Genomic DNA, 18868 nt, shown 5'->3' on the forward strand with positions numbered 1-18868 from the left:
GGCCAATCTCTTGTATATCATTTTATTTACAAATAGGAACACGATCTGGGGACGATATGGATTGGTTAAAACTCTGTCCTTCTTTCCAAAGAGGCTAGTTAACATCCTCAGTGCAATTGGTGTTAAAACCTGCTGCGAGACTGAGGATTCAGAGCTTGGGGATTCTGAAGCGTCCACCAAGCAGGGCGGCAGCGTCCCAGGTGCAACGGGTGAAAACTGCAGGATTCAGATCCAGGAGGTCCCACCAACGAAAGACGCCAGTGTCCTTTGCAAGTCCCATTCCCCGACTCGAATCGCCTTTGAATTCCTTCCCAACCACCCCACCGCCCCCCGAGTTCTCTGTCCAATGCGAGTCCTCGGCTCATCGGCGGGAGTATGTGTTCCTGTAATCTCGGATCGTCTTGGCCATGAGCGGGGCTACTTTCTTGGCGGCGGCTTTCCTGGTGCTGGGGCCGCAGGAGGGGGGCCTCGCAGGGAGCGGGTGAAAGCGGCTGTGGCCACCGGTGCTGCTGGAGGGGGGCCGGCTGCTCTCCTGTGGGCGTGGGGCCGGCTGCACCTCGGCTTTATCGGGGATGGCCGCTCCTCCCGAGGCAGGCTTTTCCTGCCTCCTGGGAACCTCACAAGGCTTGTCGAGCACAGAGTGGAAGAAGATCATCTGTGTCTGTCGGCCTCTGGGCCTCTCGGCGCGTGCAGAGCGGATCTTCATCGTCACCAGCCGGAGCCGCCGCTCTCGGGCCTCCCGGAGCCGCAGGTACATCTCCCGCCACGACTCGTGCTCCTCCGGCCGGGCTTCCTTAAAGTCTCGTTGACAGCGCCTTTTCCATAAGTGGCCCGTTTCTTTCGCTAGTGTGGGATTGTATTTCTCGATGGTGCGACCTGGCTGATCGGGCGTGCACCCCTTCCACGCGGGCTCCGGAGCAGGACACGGGTCTCCCCCCGCTTCCCGGACAGCAGGGACGCTGGTCCCGAGGGCCCACACCCGCCGCTCACACGCAGTCACGGTTCTAGGCAGGCCGGCGCTCCTGGGGCCCGAGTACACCGGCATCTTCGAGTTCCTTCTGCGTCCCGTAGGAAATCCACCCTCTTCTTCTTGCTGGGGGGAAGGGAGTGCGTGTATCTCTGGCGGGAAGGAGGACATCAGTTCAAGGACAGACAGTGCCCTGTCACTGGCCCGCATCCCGGGTAACGGGAGGTCTGGCAGCACCGGCGGGGCGTCGGTGGGGACCCTTTTCAGCTTGGCTACGTGCGCTCCGGGCGGTGGCGGCTCCTCTGTCTCATTTTCCTGCACCTTGGCTAGTCTGGGAAGCAGGCTCCCATTTTCACGAGTGCGTTTAGAGTCCGTCTCGTGAAGGTCTTTGACTCTCAGAGTAGTGGCCAGAGTTTTCACCGTCCTTTCCTTTCCCTTCCAAGGCCGGCCATAGGTGGAGTATGCCTCAAAGGGCACAGCAGGCTGCTCAGAGTCAGCCTCCATATCTGCCAACTCCTCCTCTTCAGGGAGGGAGCTCTCCCAGGTGGAAGGTCTGCGTATCCCTTCTCGAGTGCTGAGCTTGTTGGAAAGCTTGCCTGGCACCGTGGGCAGCAGGCCTCCTGCGCCCTCTCCTGTGTCTAAGCTTTCTGGGCTTGGCTTCTTTGTTTCGTCTGCTTTGGGTTCGTCAGAGTCTTTGTCCCTCTTCTCCTCTAGGTGGTTGTCCCGAGCAGCGTCCAAGGCGGGTAGAGAGGGAACGCAACCGAGCTCCGATGCCTTCTCTCTCCTGGCCCGCCTAGAGGGCGGTTTGTCCTTGGTACTGTCCCCCGAGATGGCCCTTGGACCTTCCTCTGGGGAGAAGGCCTTGTGGGATTTCTGGCTGAATCCAGCAGGGAACATCTCGTCGTCCCCAGCCCCCGCCGGGCCTTTCTGCCTGTGGGAAGATACCTGCGCCGGGCTTGGGCTCACGACGGCCCCTTGCCCCCGGGGTTTGCCCAGGTGTCCCTCTTGACGGAGTCCCGGACTGCCCTGAGGGGCATCAGCGTGGCCTTTTCCAGGCTTCTGGCGGAGGACAGCGGGCTCGGGGCCCTCCTCCTCCGGGGGCACGCAATGGTCCACGCACATCTGGTGAGGACCGGCAAGGGACAGACGGATGCGGATGTGGCCATCGCCGGAAGACGCCCAGTCTGAGGAGGAAGCCAGTGCAACTGTGTAGCGCTTGGTGCTCCCGCCTCTCCTGTCGCCACCGGGAGACCCCTTGGGAGGTGTTTGGAGCTGCGAGAGTCTCCTGTGCTTTCTGTGTCCGCGCTCCGTGCCGTCGGATGGGCTCTCGGAGGCTCCGTGGCTTTCTGGGCAGGCGCCCTGCACCTTCGGCTCCTTCGGAAACTCCTCCCTGGGGCGCTTTCGGGAACGGCTCTCCTCCAAGGCCAGTTGTTTAGGCCGGGTGTCCCGCGCCACGACCAGCAACTTCTTCCCCTGGGCGGCTAAGTCCCTGGCCAAGCTGCCCACGTGCTGCTGTGTGCGCAAGCGCTTGACCGTCTTGCGGACTCCAGTCTCCGCCAGGGAGTGTGCTGTCACTGGCAAGGCGGAGAGTTTCTTCAGGTATTTCGCCAGCTTCTTGGGATCGGAGTGGGCAGCCAGGCGCGCCTGCAGCTTGACCACGGCGTGCAGCGCCCCGTCGGCTGCCATGGCCGTCCCGGGCGCAGCCTCGTCGGCGCAGCTGGGCGGGCGTCGCTGCTTGGGCCGCAGCTCTGTCCTCAGTACAGCGAGCAGCTCGGCCTGGGCACGCGGGTCCTCGCCGACCGCCGCCGGGCTGACCTGCTGCTTTTGCTTGGGGGTGCGGAGCCGCCGCCTGGAAGAACCGCCGCGAAGCGCTGTCCAAGGTAGAAGGAAGCCTCAGCGCAGGACTCCCGTCCTTATAAAGCCGGCACGCCCCGCTCCCGGGCTGTGAGCCGCGCCCTGATGACCAGCAGTGATTGGTCCTGGGCTTCCTCGCCTCTTGACTGATTGATTGCGTTACCAGGACTCAATCAGGAGTGACCTCTGTGGGTGGAGTTCCGGACACCGGCAGCAAGGTGTGCGAAAACACGTACTCCCCGATGCAGTGGGTGGAAACGCTAATTGCTACCACCTGTTTGTAGAGCATATTGACAAGATCGAGCAAAAAGAAAAATTCACGTAGGCGTTGACCGAGCAATTCCACTCTTAGCATTTTATAGCGTACAGAGTCAATTCCGCAATGCTGTAGAAACACTCCACGTGCACACACACGCGCGCGCACACACACACACACACACACAGGTGTACACAGAGACCTAGAACCCAGCAGTTTCATTGTCCACTTATCCATAGGCCGGACAGTGCATTTCATACCCTCCCTAACCTAAGCTAGGCGGGAGCATTTCTCAGAAATCTTTCCTTCATCCTCTTTCCAGAATCCCTGGAGAGAGTCATGTAAACATTCAGCCATCAGAATAGCCAGTGAACACACTGACCAGAATGAATAGGAAGGTAAAGACTTGGGACAGAGGGACCTCCAGATCCTAAACTGATCTTTACCTTGTTGACGACTTTCTTAAAATAACAAACAAACAAACAAAAAACGTAAACAGCCTATCAGAGATGCTTATACAGAGGGATTTGATTCCATGCTTGCAAAATGGTAGCTGTCCAAACTCCAAACAAAAGTGTTTCCTCCTTTTTCCTTTCTAGAATCACGGAGTTTTTCGGTGTCTTCAGCTCCACCGTAGGTGGTGAGGACCGAGTCGTTTAGAATTCAGTTTGGATATGGCGCTGATTCAAAAATGGCTTTTGTCCTCAGCAGAGTGTGAAGCAGCTTGCACTTGGGATCGCCAGGCCTTGAAACAATAATGTCACTTTGGAAATTCAGTTTTTATCAAGAGTAGAAAAAGAGATAGAGATAGGAAAACACAGATTTACCTGTGATGCTTGTGCAGGGGTCATGCTGACCTTCTCTGTCTCGTTCCAATCTTAGTACATGTGGGGCTGAAGTGAGCAGAAAATTCAATGTTCCACTAGAATGAGGCTATGTCCGATCAGTATTCCTCCGCTACTTGGTTTTTACCCAACTGAGCGTAAGGATCCTCTACAATACTCGAAAGCCATGGAAGCTCTGAGAAGGAACTGCTTCAGTGTTTTTCGTTTGACCACACGACTAAAGACAAATAAATCACAACTGGTATGAACACACAGGAACGGTTTTTGGAAAGTCACCACTGATTCGCATATTCGTGTGTACAGGCCAAATAATCCTGAAACAGAGTCACTTTTATTAATCGTCATGTGTCTTTCGGTGTGCTTTTCGAAAGTTAGGTGAGTCTCTTACATTAAAAAGTATCTAGTGTAAGTGTGAGCTAATTAATAAGGTGGTTGACTACTTTTTTAAAGGAGTGTTGTTCTATGCCTTAGCTCTTCTTAATTGCGTTGGGACGCTGAAAAAAAGCCAGAGAAATTGAAGATTTCATTACGTCGATGTTTTGCTCCGAAGAACTGAAGTTTACTAAACTTTCAATGCTCAGACATTTACGCATCTATCGAAATACCTATAGCTCTAAACAGTGTGTACTTTTAAGTACTAATCGACCAAACTATAAGTCATTATAAAGCTAAGCTGAGTGTTAAGTAAGTCTTGCGTTTTAAGTGCTCCGCTCTGTTCTTACGCGAGGAAGATTAACCACCTCGCTACTGACCACTGCTGCGGCCTTGTGGGCATCTTCTAAAAATCTGTGGCTGCTGTTGAACCATATTCTTCCTGTACGTGGACCAGGAAAGGGAAACTGATCAGACAACCTGGAACCCTTTGCTAATGCCACACTGCTGTTCTTGGAGACGACTTCATCTTCCCCCCACCCACTCCTCCTCTTCTAGGTTTTCATGGCACTGTAAAGGGCTTTGTAAATGGTTTCTTGGTTTTTACTTCGTTTTATATTTATTACCGATTTGTAGATTTACAACCGGCCTTTGTCACTGATCTTACTTTAGCAACATTGGCAACTTCATTTACTGATCCTCACAGTTTATGTTTGAAGCCTTCGAACTTTTCTCAACATGTAATTCCATTATCCGTGCACAAAGACAGGGATAATTCTTTCTTCCCTTCCTTCTCTCTTTTTAAAAATTCTTACACCACGTATTTGTTTTTCTTGTCTAATCTTACTACTTAGGACCTCCGTGTTAGTCAGTTCTCTGTCGTTTACAAGAGAATACCCGAAACTGGGTCTATCTAGAGAAACAGAGTTTAGTTTGTCCAGTTTTGGAGGCTGGGAAGTCCGAGGTTCAATGGGCTTGTCTGGTGAGGGCCTTCTTCTTGATGGGGATGTGCCGAGTGACCCGAGGCAATGCAGTTTATCACAGGGTGCGGGTGACCAAAGCGAGCTAATATGCTTCTTTCTCTCCTGATAAAGCTGGTGCTGCCACTCGGGTGATAACCCATCCATCCACCAACTCATCCATCCGTGATGGTATTAATTCACTCAAGAGGGCATAGCCCTCGTGATTCAATCACCTCTTAAAGACCCCACCTTCAACGCTGCTACATTGGGGATCAAGCTTCCACGTGACCTTTGGAGGGGACAAGCATTCAAATCACAGCAACGTTAATAAGATGTTGCGTAGAAGTGGGGATAAGAGGCATTATTGTCTTTTTCCCAATCTTGAAGGGAAAGCTTTTGGCATTTCATTAGTCAGTCTTATGTTTCCTGCAGGTTTTTCGTAGAGATCGTTTTGTCAGGTCAAGGCAGTTGTCTTCTATTCCTACGTTGTCCGGGGTTTTTGTTTCCTGTCCTTGTCTTTCCTTTTACTTTTTAAAAAATATCAACGATAGGTTGTACATTTTATGAATCACTTCTCTGCACTTTTGGAAATGATGACCTAATTTCTTTATTTTGCAATGTGGCACACTGACTGTATCACGTGATTCACTAACCCTAAACCAACCTTGCCTCAGTCCTAAGACACACTGAACTTGAATATTACGTATCACTGATTCAATTTGCTCCTAGTTTGCTTTGGATTTGTGAGTATATTAATGAATGGGATTGGGCTGTTCTAATGCTTTCAGTGTCCTTGTCAGGTCAGAGCTCTTACACATCTTTTATTGAATACTTCTATAACTATTTGTCTTCTGGATACTATCGTAAATGGTATTAACTAAAATAGTTTTTCGAAAGTGTTGCGATAGTTTCAGTACGTTGAGTCCCCCATGGATCTGTCTCAATTGTTTGTTATTCCTCATACTTCTCTGTGTTGTTCTTAAGTTGGCATGTGTGCCAGGCAGTGTAATTGAGACTTTATTTTTAGAAATAATCTGAGATGAAGGATGATGGTATCCTCTCACAGAGGTGATTTAGGTTTGTTTCTGCCTTGCGCCTGGAGCGAGGCCCGGCAGTCCAGGAATATCTGAATCCCGTTTCAGGGACTGAGGGTTTTCTGGGCCGCATAGGCAATGGGTAGCAGAGGTTGGGCAACTTAACTTGTTGTCTGTATTTATTCCTAGGACAGGGCCCAGACCAGGGTCCTCAATCTTGCTGGGCCTAGAATTCCAACTTTTGTGCCCTCAGCACCTTGAGGTTGTCGACAGTGCTTGGTGTCCTAGCATCGTAGAAGTAGGCAAATGTCCGTAGGAACAATGGCTTCCAATGGCATGGCCACCTATGCGCATCTATGAATACTGTAGTCCTCCCTTATTTGTGGTTTTCCTCTCCTTAATATCAGTTGCCTGCAGTCCAATGTGGTGTGAAAATATCAGATGAACAATTACAGAAATAAACCGTTCAGAGGTTTTAAATTGCGAGCCGTTCTCTGGAGTGTGACAAAACCTCACATGGCCCCGCTCCATACCGTAAGCATTCCTTTTTCCAGTGTGTCCACCTGTACACCCTCCCTGCCCGCTCGTGACTGGGAGGCCATCCTGGTGATCAAATCAACTGTCACCCTATCGCGGTGTTTGCGTCCGAGTCGCCGTATTTTACTTAATAATGGCCACAACGCACAAGAGCGGTCATGCTGGGAATTCGGATATGTCAAATAGAAGCCATAAAGTGCTTCCTTTAGGCGAAAAGGTGAAAGTTCTCTACTTAGTAAGGAAAGGGAAAAAAATTATATGCTGAGGTTACTGAGATGTACTGTCAGAACAAATGTTGTGTCTGTGAGATTGTGAAGAAGTTCAAAGAAATTCATGCTAGTTTCGCTGTCGCACCTCAAACTGCAAAGATTTTGGCCACAGTCTAGGCAACAATGTTTAGTGAAGATGAAAAAGACATTAAATTTGTGGGTGGAAGACATGGACAGGAGCATGTTGCAATAGATGGTACTGTCCGAGGTTTCGGACATCCGATGGGGGGCCTGATATTTACATCCAACGGATGAGGGGAACTCCTGGGATTTTAAAATACTGAAGAATGGGACTACATAAAAATAAAAAGGAATGAAAGAGAAAGTCAAAAGATTGAGCTGGGAGAGATATTTACAACTCGTAGAACATTCAACTCATACAATTTCCTTTATATCCAATGAGCTCCCACACACCAATGTGAAAAAAGACCAACGACTTAGGAGAGAAATGGGGAACACATAGGAAAACGTGGCTCCCCGACCCCCCAAAACAAGCGACTCTTGAATACAGGAGAAGATGCTCACCACCATGAAGATGAAAATAAAAGACAATGTGGTGAAATTTGGGACCTATTAATATAGTTCGAAACATTAACAACCTGCTGTGTTGGAACAGATTATCCTAGATTGCTTGTAGATGTAGAAATTAATACAAACGCTATACAAGTAAGCCTGTAAAATTTAAAATGTATGTATATATTTAAAAGTGTATCCTTAGACACATCCATATCACTTGTAGAGTGAGAGGCTGAATGTATAAACGGGTAAAGGGCAAAAACCACAGAGAAGCTCGGGAAGCCAAACCACAACCCCTGGAGCCACCAGCCCAGAAAAGCAAACTACAGCCTCTACGGCAATCAGTCCAGGAAGCCCAATCACAACCACTGCAGCAGTTGGCACACACCAGTCAGGATCGGGTCAGCAATGCCAGCTTGGGAATTTTGGCCCCAGTGTCCAAGTCAAGACCAACTAGAGAAAGCCAAATATGCTCTCAAAACCAATCGCGTCAGATGCTCTGCTTCCAGTTAGCCTGCTTACAGCTTCCCCAAGTCAACAACCTCCAATCCGAAAATACCCGGAACCCTCCTTCCTTTTTGATAGAGAACTTTGCTACTCCCCCGCCTACCTTTGAGTTTGCCAAATGCGACCGATGGTTTCTGACTCCCTTGCTTTCTATGTATATGTACAGCGAGCGTTTTATAAACAGTCTGTTTGTTTTTGCTTGCGTCTTTTTCATTTATTTCCACAAATCCCTTCTACTAAACTTGCATGTATGAAAAATATATTCATATTCTTTGATAGAGCGATTTCACTTGTAGGATTTTATCCCACAAACACACCTGCCTCTATGCGTGCGCGCGCGCATGTGTGCATCTGTGTCCGTGAACAGGTGTCCCTGACGTCCAGGATAGACGTTTCAAGACGCCGGTGGATACATAAAGCCACAGATAGTAGCAAACCCAGTTGCCGTCAAAGGGAGCACGTTTCTTTTCGTTTCTTCCACCCACAAATCGAATGCCATTTCCATCCTAACCAAGCAGCCATCGTGCAGCGAGGCCGAAAGGATCGCAGTTGGATGTGCGACGGCACGAAGTTTCCTTTCCTTCTTCACAGCTTCGCAGAAGGAAGACTTGCTTTCATGGGAGATCTTTGCAACCCTCACATATGATTTTCCCCTTTCCTTATGAAGTCCAGGACTTTTCACCTTTTCGGGTAAAGGAAGCCCTTTACGGCTTCTCTTTGGCATATGCGAATTGCCCGCATCACTCCTCTTGCACTCGGTGGCCATTACGAAGGAAAAGAAGTGTGACTTAAACGCAAGCTCTGCAATGTGGCGACAGTCGGTCTGAAAACGGAGATGGTTACTAAGTGAGCAGTGGCCCGGGAGCATCTAGGGCGTGGACGTGTAGCACAAAGGGATGACTCACGTCCCGGCCAGGCAGGCTGCGCATGCGAGATTTCATCGCACTGCTCTGAAGAGCCTGCAACTTCAAATTTCTGCCTTGTTCGTTTCTGAAATTTTCCATTTGATATTTTGGGACCTTGGTGGACAGAGGAAAACTGAAACTGGGAACGCGAAACTGCACGCAAGGGGGGAGGGGAGGGGGGGACTACTTTGAGGACTCTAGGATTGAGTCCAAGAAAGCCTTATCTGCTCCAGGATGGACAAAGGAGAGAGAGACGGCCAATCTCTTGTATATCATTTTATTTACAAATATGAACACGATCTGGGGACGATATGGATTGGTTAAAACTCTGTCCTTCTTTCCAAAGAGGCTAGTTAACATCCTCAGTGCAATTGGTGTTAAAACGTGCTGCGAGACTGAGGATTCAGAGCTTGGGGATTCTGAAGCGTCCACCAAGCAGGGCGGCAGCGTCCCAGGTGCAACGGGTGAAAACTGCAGGATTCAGATCCAGGAGGTCCCACCAACGAAAGACGCCAGTGTCCTTTGCAAGTCCCATTCCCCGACTCGAATCGCCTTTGAATTCCTTCCCAACCACCCCACCGCCCCCCCGAGTTCTCTGTCCAATGCGAGTCCTCGGCTCATCGGCGGGAGTATGTGTTCCTGTAATCTCGGATCGTCTTGGCCATGAGCGGGGCTACTTTCTTGGCGGCGGCTTTCCTGGTGCTGGGGCCGCAGGAGGGGGGCCTCGCAGGGAGCGGGTGAAAGCGGCTGTGGCCACCGGTGCTGCTGGAGGGGGGCCGGCTGCTCTCCTGTGGGCGTGGGGCCGGCTGCACCTCGGCTTTATCGGGGATGGCCGCTCCTCCCGAGGCAGGCTTTTCCTGCCTCCTGGGAACCTCACAAGGCTTGTCGAGCACAGAGTGGAAGAAGATCATCTGTGTCTGTCGGCCTCTGGGCCTCTCGGCGCGTGCAGAGCGGATCTTCATCGTCACCAGCCGGAGCCGCCGCTCTCGGGCCTCCCGGAGCCGCAGGTACATCTCCCGCCACGACTCGTGCTCCTCCGGCCGGGCTTCCTTAAAGTCTCGTTGACAGCGCCTTTTCCATAAGTGGCCCGTTTCTTTCGCTAGTGTGGGATTGTATTTCTCGATGGTGCGACCTGGCTGATCGGGCGTGCACCCCTTCCACGCGGGCTCCGGAGCAGGACACGGGTCTCCCCCCGCTTCCCGGACAGCAGGGACGCTGGTCCCGAGGGCCCACACCCGCCGCTCACACGCAGTCACGGTTCTAGGCAGGCCGGCGCTCCTGGGGCCCGAGTACACCGGCATCTTCGAGTTCCTTCTGCGTCCCGTAGGAAATCCACCCTCTTCTTCTTGCTGGGGGGAAGGGAGTGCGTGTATCTCTGGCGGGAAGGAGGACATCAGTTCAAGGACAGACAGTGCCCTGTCACTGGCCCGCATCCCGGGTAACGGGAGGTCTGGCAGCACCGGCGGGGCGTCGGTGGGGACCCTTTTCAGCTTGGCTACGTGCGCTCCGGGCGGTGGCGGCTCCTCTGTCTCATTTTCCTGCACCTTGGCTAGTCTGGGAAGCAGGCTCCCATTTTCACGAGTGCGTTTAGAGTCCGTCTCGTGAAGGTCTTTGACTCTCAGAGTAGTGGCCAGAGTTTTCACCGTCCTTTCCTTTCCCTTCCAAGGCCGGCCATAGGTGGAGTATGCCTCAAAGGGCACAGCAGGCTGCTCAGAGTCAGCCTCCATATCTGCCAACTCCTCCTCTTCAGGGAGGGAGCTCTCCCAGGTGGAAGGTCTGCGTATCCCTTCTCGAGTGCTGAGCTTGTTGGAAAGCTTGCCTGGCACCGTGGGCAGCAGGCCTCCTGCGCCCTCTCCTGTGTCTAAGCTTTCTGGGCTTGGCTTCTTTGTTTCGTCTGCTTTGGGTTCGTCAGAGTCTTTGTCCCTCTTCTCCTCTAGGTGGTTGTCCCGAGCAGCGTCCAAGGCGGGTAGAGAGGGAACGCAACCGAGCTCCGATGCCTTCTCTCTCCTGGCCCGCCTAGAGGGCGGTTTGTCCTTGGTACTGTCCCCCGAGATGGCCCTTGGACCTTCCTCTGGGGAGAAGGCCTTGTGGGATTTCTGGCTGAATCCAGCAGGGAACATCTCGTCGTCCCCAGCCCCCGCCGGGCCTTTCTGCCTGTGGGAAGATACCTGCGCCGGGCTTGGGCTCACGACGGCCCCTTGCCCCCGGGGTTTGCCCAGGTGTCCCTCTTGACGGAGTCCCGGACTGCCCTGAGGGGCATCAGCGTGGCCTTTTCCAGGCTTCTGGCGGAGGACAGCGGGCTCGGGGCCCTCCTCCTCCGGGGGCACGCAATGGTCCACGCACATCTGGTGAGGACCGGCAAGGGACAGACGGATGCGGATGTGGCCATCGCCGGAAGACGCCCAGTCTGAGGAGGAAGCCAGTGCAACTGTGTAGCGCTTGGTGCTCCCGCCTCTCCTGTCGCCACCGGGAGACCCCTTGGGAGGTGTTTGGAGCTGCGAGAGTCTCCTGTGCTTTCTGTGTCCGCGCTCCGTGCCGTCGGATGGGCTCTCGGAGGCTCCGTGGCTTTCTGGGCAGGCGCCCTGCACCTTCGGCTCCTTCGGAAACTCCTCCCTGGGGCGCTTTCGGGAACGGCTCTCCTCCAAGGCCAGTTGTTTAGGCCGGGTGTCCCGCGCCACGACCAGCAACTTCTTCCCCTGGGCGGCTAAGTCCCTGGCCAAGCTGCCCACGTGCTGCTGTGTGCGCAAGCGCTTGACCGTCTTGCGGACTCCAGTCTCCGCCAGGGAGTGTGCTGTCACTGGCAAGGCGGAGAGTTTCTTCAGGTATTTCGCCAGCTTCTTGGGATCGGAGTGGGCAGCCAGGCGCGCCTGCAGCTTGACCACGGCGTGCAGCGCCCCGTCGGCTGCCATGGCCGTCCCGGGCGCAGCCTCGTCGGCGCAGCTGGGCGGGCGTCGCTGCTTGGGCCGCAGCTCTGTCCTCAGTACAGCGAGCAGCTCGGCCTGGGCACGCGGGTCCTCGCCGACCGCCGCCGGGCTGACCTGCTGCTTTTGCTTGGGGGTGCGGAGCCGCCGCCTGGAAGAACCGCCGCGAAGCGCTGTCCGAGGTAGAAGGAAGCCTCAGCGCGGGACTCCCGTCCTTATAAAGCCGGCACGCCCCGCTCCCGGGCTGTGAGCCGCGCCCTGATGACCAGCAGTGATTGGTCCTGGGCTTCCTCGCCTCTTGACTGATTGATTGCCTTACCAGGACTCAATCAGGAGTGACCTCTGTGGGTGGAGTTCCGGACACCGGCAGCAAGGTGTGCGAAAACACGTACTCCCCGATGCAGTGGGTGGAAACGCTAATTGCTACCACCTGTTTGTAGAGCATATTGACAAGATCGAGCGAAAAGAAAAATTCACATAGGCGTTGACCGAGCAATTCCACTCTTAGCATTTTATAGCGTACAGAGTCAATTCCGCAATGCTGTAGAAACACTCCACGTGCACACACACGCACACACACACACACACACACACACACACACACACACACACAGGTGTACACAGAGACCTAGAACCCAGCAGTTTCATTGTCCACTTATCCGTAGGCCGGACAGTGCATTTCATACCCTCCCTAACCTAAGCTAGGCGGGAGCATTTCTCAGAAATCTTTCCTTCATCCTCTTTCCAGAATCCCTGGAGAGAGTCATGTAAACATTCAGCCATCAGAATAGCCAGTGAACACACTGACCAGAATGAATAGGAAGGTAAAGACTTGGGACAGAGGGACCTCCAGATCCTAAACTGATCTTTACCTTGTTGACGACTTTCTTAAAATAACAAACAAACAAACAAAAAACGTAAACAGCCTATCAGAGAGGCTTATACAGAGGGATTTGATTCCATGCTTGCAAAATGGTAGCTGTCCAAACTCCAAACAAAAGTGTTTCCTCCTTTTTCCTTTCTAGAATCACGGAGTTTGTCAGTGTCTTCAGCTCCACCGTAGGTGATGAGGACCGAGTCGTTTAGAATTCTGTTTGGATATGGCGCTGACTCAAAAATGGCTTTTGTCCTCAGCAGAGTGTGAAGCAGCTTGCACTTGGGATCGCCTGGCCTTGAAACAATAATGTCACTTTGGAAATTCAGTTTTTATCAAGAGTAGAAAAAGAGATAGAGATAGGAAAACACAGATTTACCTGTGATGCTTGTGCAGGGGTCATGCTGACCTTCTCTGTCTCGTTCCAATCTTAGTACATGTGGGGCTGAAGTGAGCAGAAAATTCAATGTTCCACTAGAATGAGGCTATGTCCGATCAGTATTCCTCCGCTACTTGGTTTTTACCCAACTGAGCGTAAGGATCCTCTACAGTACTCGAAAGCCACGGAAGCTCTGAGAAGGAACTGCTTCAGTGTTTTTCGTTTGACCACACGACTAAAGACAAATAAATCACAACTGGTATGAACACACAGGAACGGTTTTTGGAAAGTCACGACTGATTCGCATATTCGTGTGTACAGGCCAAATAATCCTGAAACAGAGTCACTTTTATTAATCGTCATGTGTCTTTCGGTGTGCTTTTCGAAAGTTAGGTGAGTCTTTTACATTAAAAAGTATCTAGTGTAAGTGTGAGCTAATTAATAAGGTGGTTGACTACTTTTTTAAAGGAGTGTTGTTCTATGCCTTAGCTCTTCTTAATTGCGTTGGGACGCTGAAAAAAAGCCAGAGAAATTGAAGATTTCATTACGTCGATGTTTTGCTCCGAAGAACTGAAGTTTACTAAACTTTCAATGCTCAGACATTTACGCATCTATCGAAATACCAATAGCTGTAAACAGTGTGTACTTTTAAGTACTAATCGACCAAACTCTAAGTCATTATGAAGCTAAGCTGAGTGTTAAGTAAGTCTTGCGTTTTAAGTGCTCCGCTCTGTTCTTACGCGAGGAAGATTAACCACTTCGCTACTGACCACTGCTGCGGCCTTGTGGGCATCTTCTAAAAATCTGTGGCTGCTGTTGAACCATATTCTTCCTGTACGTGGACCAGGAAAGGGAAACTGATCAGACAACCTGGAACCCTTTGCTAATGCCACACTGCTGTTCTTGGAGACGACTTCATCTTCCCCCCACCCACTCCTCCTCTTCTAGGTTTTCATGGCACTGTAAAGGGCTTTGTAAATGGTTTCTTGGTTTTTACTTCGTTTTATATTTATTACCGATTTGTAGATTTACAACCGGCCTTTGTCACTGATCTTACTTTAGCAACATTGGCAACTTCATTTACTGATCCTCACAGTTTATGTTTGAAGCCTTCGAACTTTTCTCAACATGTAATTCCATTATCCGTGCACAAAGACAGGGATAATTCTTTCTTCCCTTCCTTCTCTCTTTTTAAAAATTCTTACACCACGTATTTGTTTTTCTTGTCTAATCTTACTACTTAGGACCTCCGTGTTAGTCAGTTCTCTGTCGTTTACAAGAGAATACCCGAAACTGGGTCTATCTAGAGAAACAGAGTTTAGTTTGTCCAGTTTTGGAGGCTGGGAAGTCCGAGGTTCAATGGGCTTGTCTGGTGAGGGCCTTCTTCTTGATGGGGATGTGCCGAGTGACCCGAGGCAATGCAGTTTATCACAGGGTGCGGGTGACCAAAGCGAGCTAATATGCTTCTTTCTCTCCTGATAAAGCTGGTGCTGCCACTCGGGTGATAACCCATCCATCCACCAACTCATCCATCCGTGATGGTATTAATTCACTCAAGAGGGCATAGCCCTCGTGATTCAATCACCTCTTAAAGACCCCACCTTCAACGCTGCTACATTGGGGATCAAGCTTCCACGTGACCTTTGGAGGGGACAAGCATTCAAATCACAGCAACGTTAATAAGATGTTGCGTAGAAGTGGGGATAAGAGGCATTATTGTCTTTTTCCCAATCTTGAAGGGAAAGCTTTTGGCATTTCATTAGTCAGTCTTATGTTTCCTGCAGGTTTTTCGTAGAGATCGTTTTGTCAGGTCAAGGCAGTTGTCTTCTATTCCTACGTTGTCCGGGGTTTTTGTTTCCTGTCCTTGTCTTTCCTTTTACTTTTTAAAAAATATCAACGATAGGTTGTACATTTTATGAATCACTTCTCTGCACTTTTGGAAATGATGACCTAATTTCTTTATTTTGCAATGTGGCACACTGACTGTATCACGTGATTCACTAACCCTAAACCAACCTTGCCTCAGTCCTAAGACACACTGAACTTGAATATTACGTATCACTGATTCAATTTGCTCCTAGTTTGCTTTGGATTTGTGAGTATATTAATGAATGGGATTGGGCTGTTCTAATGCTTTCAGTGTCCTTGTCAGGTCAGAGCTCTTACACATCTTTTATTGAATACTTCTATAACTATTTGTCTTCTGGATACTATCGTAAATGGTATTAACTAAAATAGTTTTTCGAAAGTGTTGCGATAGTTTCAGTACGTTGAGTCCCCCATGGATCTGTCTCAATTGTTTGTTATTCCTCATACTTCTCTGTGTTGTTCTTAAGTTGGCATGTGTGCCAGGCAGTGTAATTGAGACTTTATTTTTAGAAATAATCTGAGATGAAGGATGATGGTATCCTCTCACAGAGGTGATTTAGGTTTGTTTCTGCCTTGCGCCTGGAGCGAGGCCCGGCAGTCCAGGAATATCTGAATCCCGTTTCAGGGACTGAGGGTTTTCTGGGCCGCATAGGCAATGGGTAGCAGAGGTTGGGCAACTTAACTTGTTGTCTGTATTTATTCCTAGGACAGGGCCCAGACCAGGGTCCTCAATCTTGCTGGGCCTAGAATTCCAACTTTTGTGCCCTCAGCACCTTGAGGTTGTCGACAGTGCTTGGTGTCCTAGCATCGTAGAAGTAGGCAAATGTCCGTAGGAACAATGGCTTCCAATGGCATGGCCACCTATGCGCATCTATGAATACTGTAGTCCTCCCTTATTTGTGGTTTTCCTCTCCTTAATATCAGTTGCCTGCAGTCCAATGTGGTGTGAAAATATCAGATGAACAATTACAGAAATAAACCGTTCAGAGGTTTTAAATTGCGAGCCGTTCTCTGGAGTGTGACAAAACCTCACATGGCCCCGCTCCATACCGTAAGCATTCCTTTTTCCAGTGTGTCCACCTGTACACCCTCCCTGCCCGCTCGTGACTGGGAGGCCATCCTGGTGATCAAATCAACTGTCACCCTATCGCGGTGTTTGCGTCCGAGTCGCCGTATTTTACTTAATAATGGCCACAACGCACAAGAGCGGTCATGCTGGGAATTCGGATATGTCAAATAGAAGCCATAAAGTGCTTCCTTTAGGCGAAAAGGTGAAAGTTCTCTACTTAGTAAGGAAAGGGAAAAAAATTATATGCTGAGGTTACTGAGATGTACTGTCAGAACAAATGTTGTGTCTGTGAGATTGTGAAGAAGTTCAAAGAAATTCATGCTAGTTTCGCTGTCGCACCTCAAACTGCAAAGATTTTGGCCACAGTCTAGGCAACAATGTTTAGTGAAGATGAAAAAGACATTAAATTTGTGGGTGGAAGACATGGACAGGAGCATGTTGCAATAGATGGTACTGTCCGAGGTTTCGGACATCCGATGGGGGGCCTGATATTTACATCCAACGGATGAGGGGAACTCCTGGGATTTTAAAATACTGAAGAATGGGACTACATAAAAATAAAAAGGAATGAAAGAGAAAGTCAAAAGATTGAGCTGGGAGAGATATTTACAACTCGTAGAACATTCAACTCATACAATTTCCTTTATATCCAATGAGCTCCCACACACCAATGTGAAAAAAGACCAACGACTTAGGAGAGAAATGGGGAACACATAGGAAAACGTGGCTCCCCGACCCCCCAAAACAAGCGACTCTTGAATACAGGAGAAGATGCTCACCACCATGAAGATGAAAATAAAAGACAATGTGGTGAAATTTGGGACCTATTAATATAGTTCGAAACATTAACAACCTGCTGTGTTGGAACAGATTATCCTAGATTGCTTGTAGATGTAGAAATTAATACAAACGCTATACAAGTAAGCCTGTAAAATTTAAAATGTATGTATATATTTAAAAGTGTATCCTTAGACACATCCATATCACTTGTAGAGTGAGAGGCTGAATGTATAAACGGGTAAAGGGCAAAAACCACAGAGAAGCTCGGGAAGCCAAACCACAACCCCTGGAGCCACCAGCCCAGAAAAGCAAACTACAGCCTCTACGGCAATCAGTCCAGGAAGCCCAATCACAACCACTGCAGCAGTTGGCACACACCAGTCAGGATCGGGTCAGCAATGCCAGCTTGGGAATTTTGGCCCCAGTGTCCAAGTCAAGACCAACTAGAGAAAGCCAAATATGCTCTCAAAACCAATCGCGTCAGATGCTCTGCTTCCAGTTAGCCTGCTTACAGCTTCCCCAAGTCAACAACCTCCAATCCGAAAATACCCGGAACCCTCCTTCCTTTTTGATAGAGAACTTTGCTACTCCCCCGCCTACCTTTGAGTTTGCCAAATGCGACCGATGGTTTCTGACTCCCTTGCTTTCTATGTATATGTACAGCGAGCGTTTTATAAACAGTCTGTTTGTTTTTGCTTGCGTCTTTTTCATTTATTTCCACAAATCCCTTCTACTAAACTTGCATGTATGAAAAATATATTCATATTCTTTGATAGAGCGATTTCACTTGTAGGATTTTATCCCACAAACACACCTGCCTCTATGCGTGCGCGCGCGCATGTGTGCATCTGTGTCCGTGAACAGGTGTCCCTGACGTCCAGGATAGACGTTTCAAGACGCCGGTGGATACATAAAGCCACAGATAGTAGCAAACCCAGTTGCCGTCAAAGGGAGCACGTTTCTTTTCGTTTCTTCCACCCGCAAATCGAATGCCATTTCCATCCTAACCAAGCAGCCATCGTGCAGCGAGGCCGAAAGGATCGCAGTTGGATGTGCGACGGCACGAAGTTTCCTTTCCTTCTTCACAGCTTCGCAGAAGGAAGACTTGCTTTCATGGGAGATCTTTGCAACCCTCACATATGATTTTCCCCTTTCCTTATGAAGTCCAGGACTTTTCACCTTTTGGGGTAAAGGAAGCCCTTTACGGCTTCTCTTTGGCATATGCGAATTGCCCGCATCACTCCTCTTGCACTCGGTGGCCATTACGAAGGAAAAGAAGTGTGACTTAAACGCAAGCTCTGCAATGTGGCGACAGTCGGTCTGAAAACGGAGATGGTTACTAAGTGAGCAGTGGCCCGGGAGCATCTAGGGCGTGGACGTGTAGCACAAAGGGATGACTCACGTCCCGGCCAGGCAGGCTGCGCATGCGAGATTTCATCGCACTGCTCTGAAGAGCCTGCAACTTCAAATTTCTGCCTTGTTCGTTTCTGAAATTTTCCATTTGATATTTTGGGACCTTGGTGGACAGAGGAAAACTGAAACTGGGAACGCGAAACTGCACGCAAGGGGGGAGGGGAGGGGGGACTACTTTGAGGACTCTAGGATTGAGTCCAAGAAAGCCTTATCTGCTCCAGGATGGACAAAGGAGAGAGAGACGGCCAATCTCTTGTATATCATTTTATTTACAAATAGGAACACGATCTGGGGACGATATGGATTGGTTAAAACTCTGTCCTTCTTTCCAAAGAGGCTAGTTAACATCCTCAGTGCAATTGGTGTTAAAACCTGCTGCGAGACTGAGGATTCAGAGCTTGGGGATTCTGAAGCGTCCACCAAGCAGGGCGGCAGCGTCCCAGGTGCAACGGGTGAAAACTGCAGGATTCAGATCCAGGAGGTCCCACCAACGAAAGACGCCAGTGTCCTTTGCAAGTCCCATTCCCCGACTCGAATCG

At 50.1% G+C, this 18868-nt stretch overlaps 2 protein-coding genes and 2 non-coding genes across 4 annotated transcripts; all 4 read right to left on the reverse strand.

Annotated features, from left to right (window-relative positions):
* Window positions 1-361: 361 nt before the first annotated feature.
* Window positions 362-9060, reverse strand: LOC134361661 (elongin-A-like). The gene is made up of 3 exons (XM_063076677.1): window positions 9025-9060; window positions 8828-8942; window positions 362-2838 (listed from the first exon to the last, which is right to left on the reverse strand). The coding sequence occupies exons 1-3, from the start codon at window positions 9058-9060 to the stop codon at window positions 362-364; spliced, it is 2628 nt and encodes an 875-aa protein (XP_062932747.1).
* Window positions 3877-3981, reverse strand: LOC134362302 (U6 spliceosomal RNA). Its single transcript, XR_010021580.1, has one exon. It is a non-coding gene; the product is annotated as a U6 spliceosomal RNA (small nuclear RNA).
* A 581-nt stretch (window positions 9061-9641) lies between the features above and the next one.
* On the reverse strand, window positions 9642-18354 carry LOC134361662 (elongin-A-like). The gene is made up of 5 exons (XM_063076678.1): window positions 18319-18354; window positions 18122-18236; window positions 13939-14030; window positions 12265-12287; window positions 9642-12096 (listed from the first exon to the last, which is right to left on the reverse strand). Exons 1-5 carry the CDS (start codon window positions 18352-18354, stop codon window positions 9642-9644), a joined length of 2721 nt encoding a protein of 906 aa, XP_062932748.1.
* Window positions 13171-13275, reverse strand: LOC134362303 (U6 spliceosomal RNA). Its single transcript, XR_010021581.1, has one exon. It is a non-coding gene; the product is annotated as a U6 spliceosomal RNA (small nuclear RNA).
* Window positions 18355-18868: the final 514 nt, after the last annotated feature.

Source organism: Cynocephalus volans, chromosome 13 (assembly GCF_027409185.1).
Source record: "Cynocephalus volans isolate mCynVol1 chromosome 13, mCynVol1.pri, whole genome shotgun sequence".
Lineage (NCBI taxonomy): Eukaryota > Metazoa > Chordata > Mammalia > Dermoptera > Cynocephalidae > Cynocephalus > Cynocephalus volans.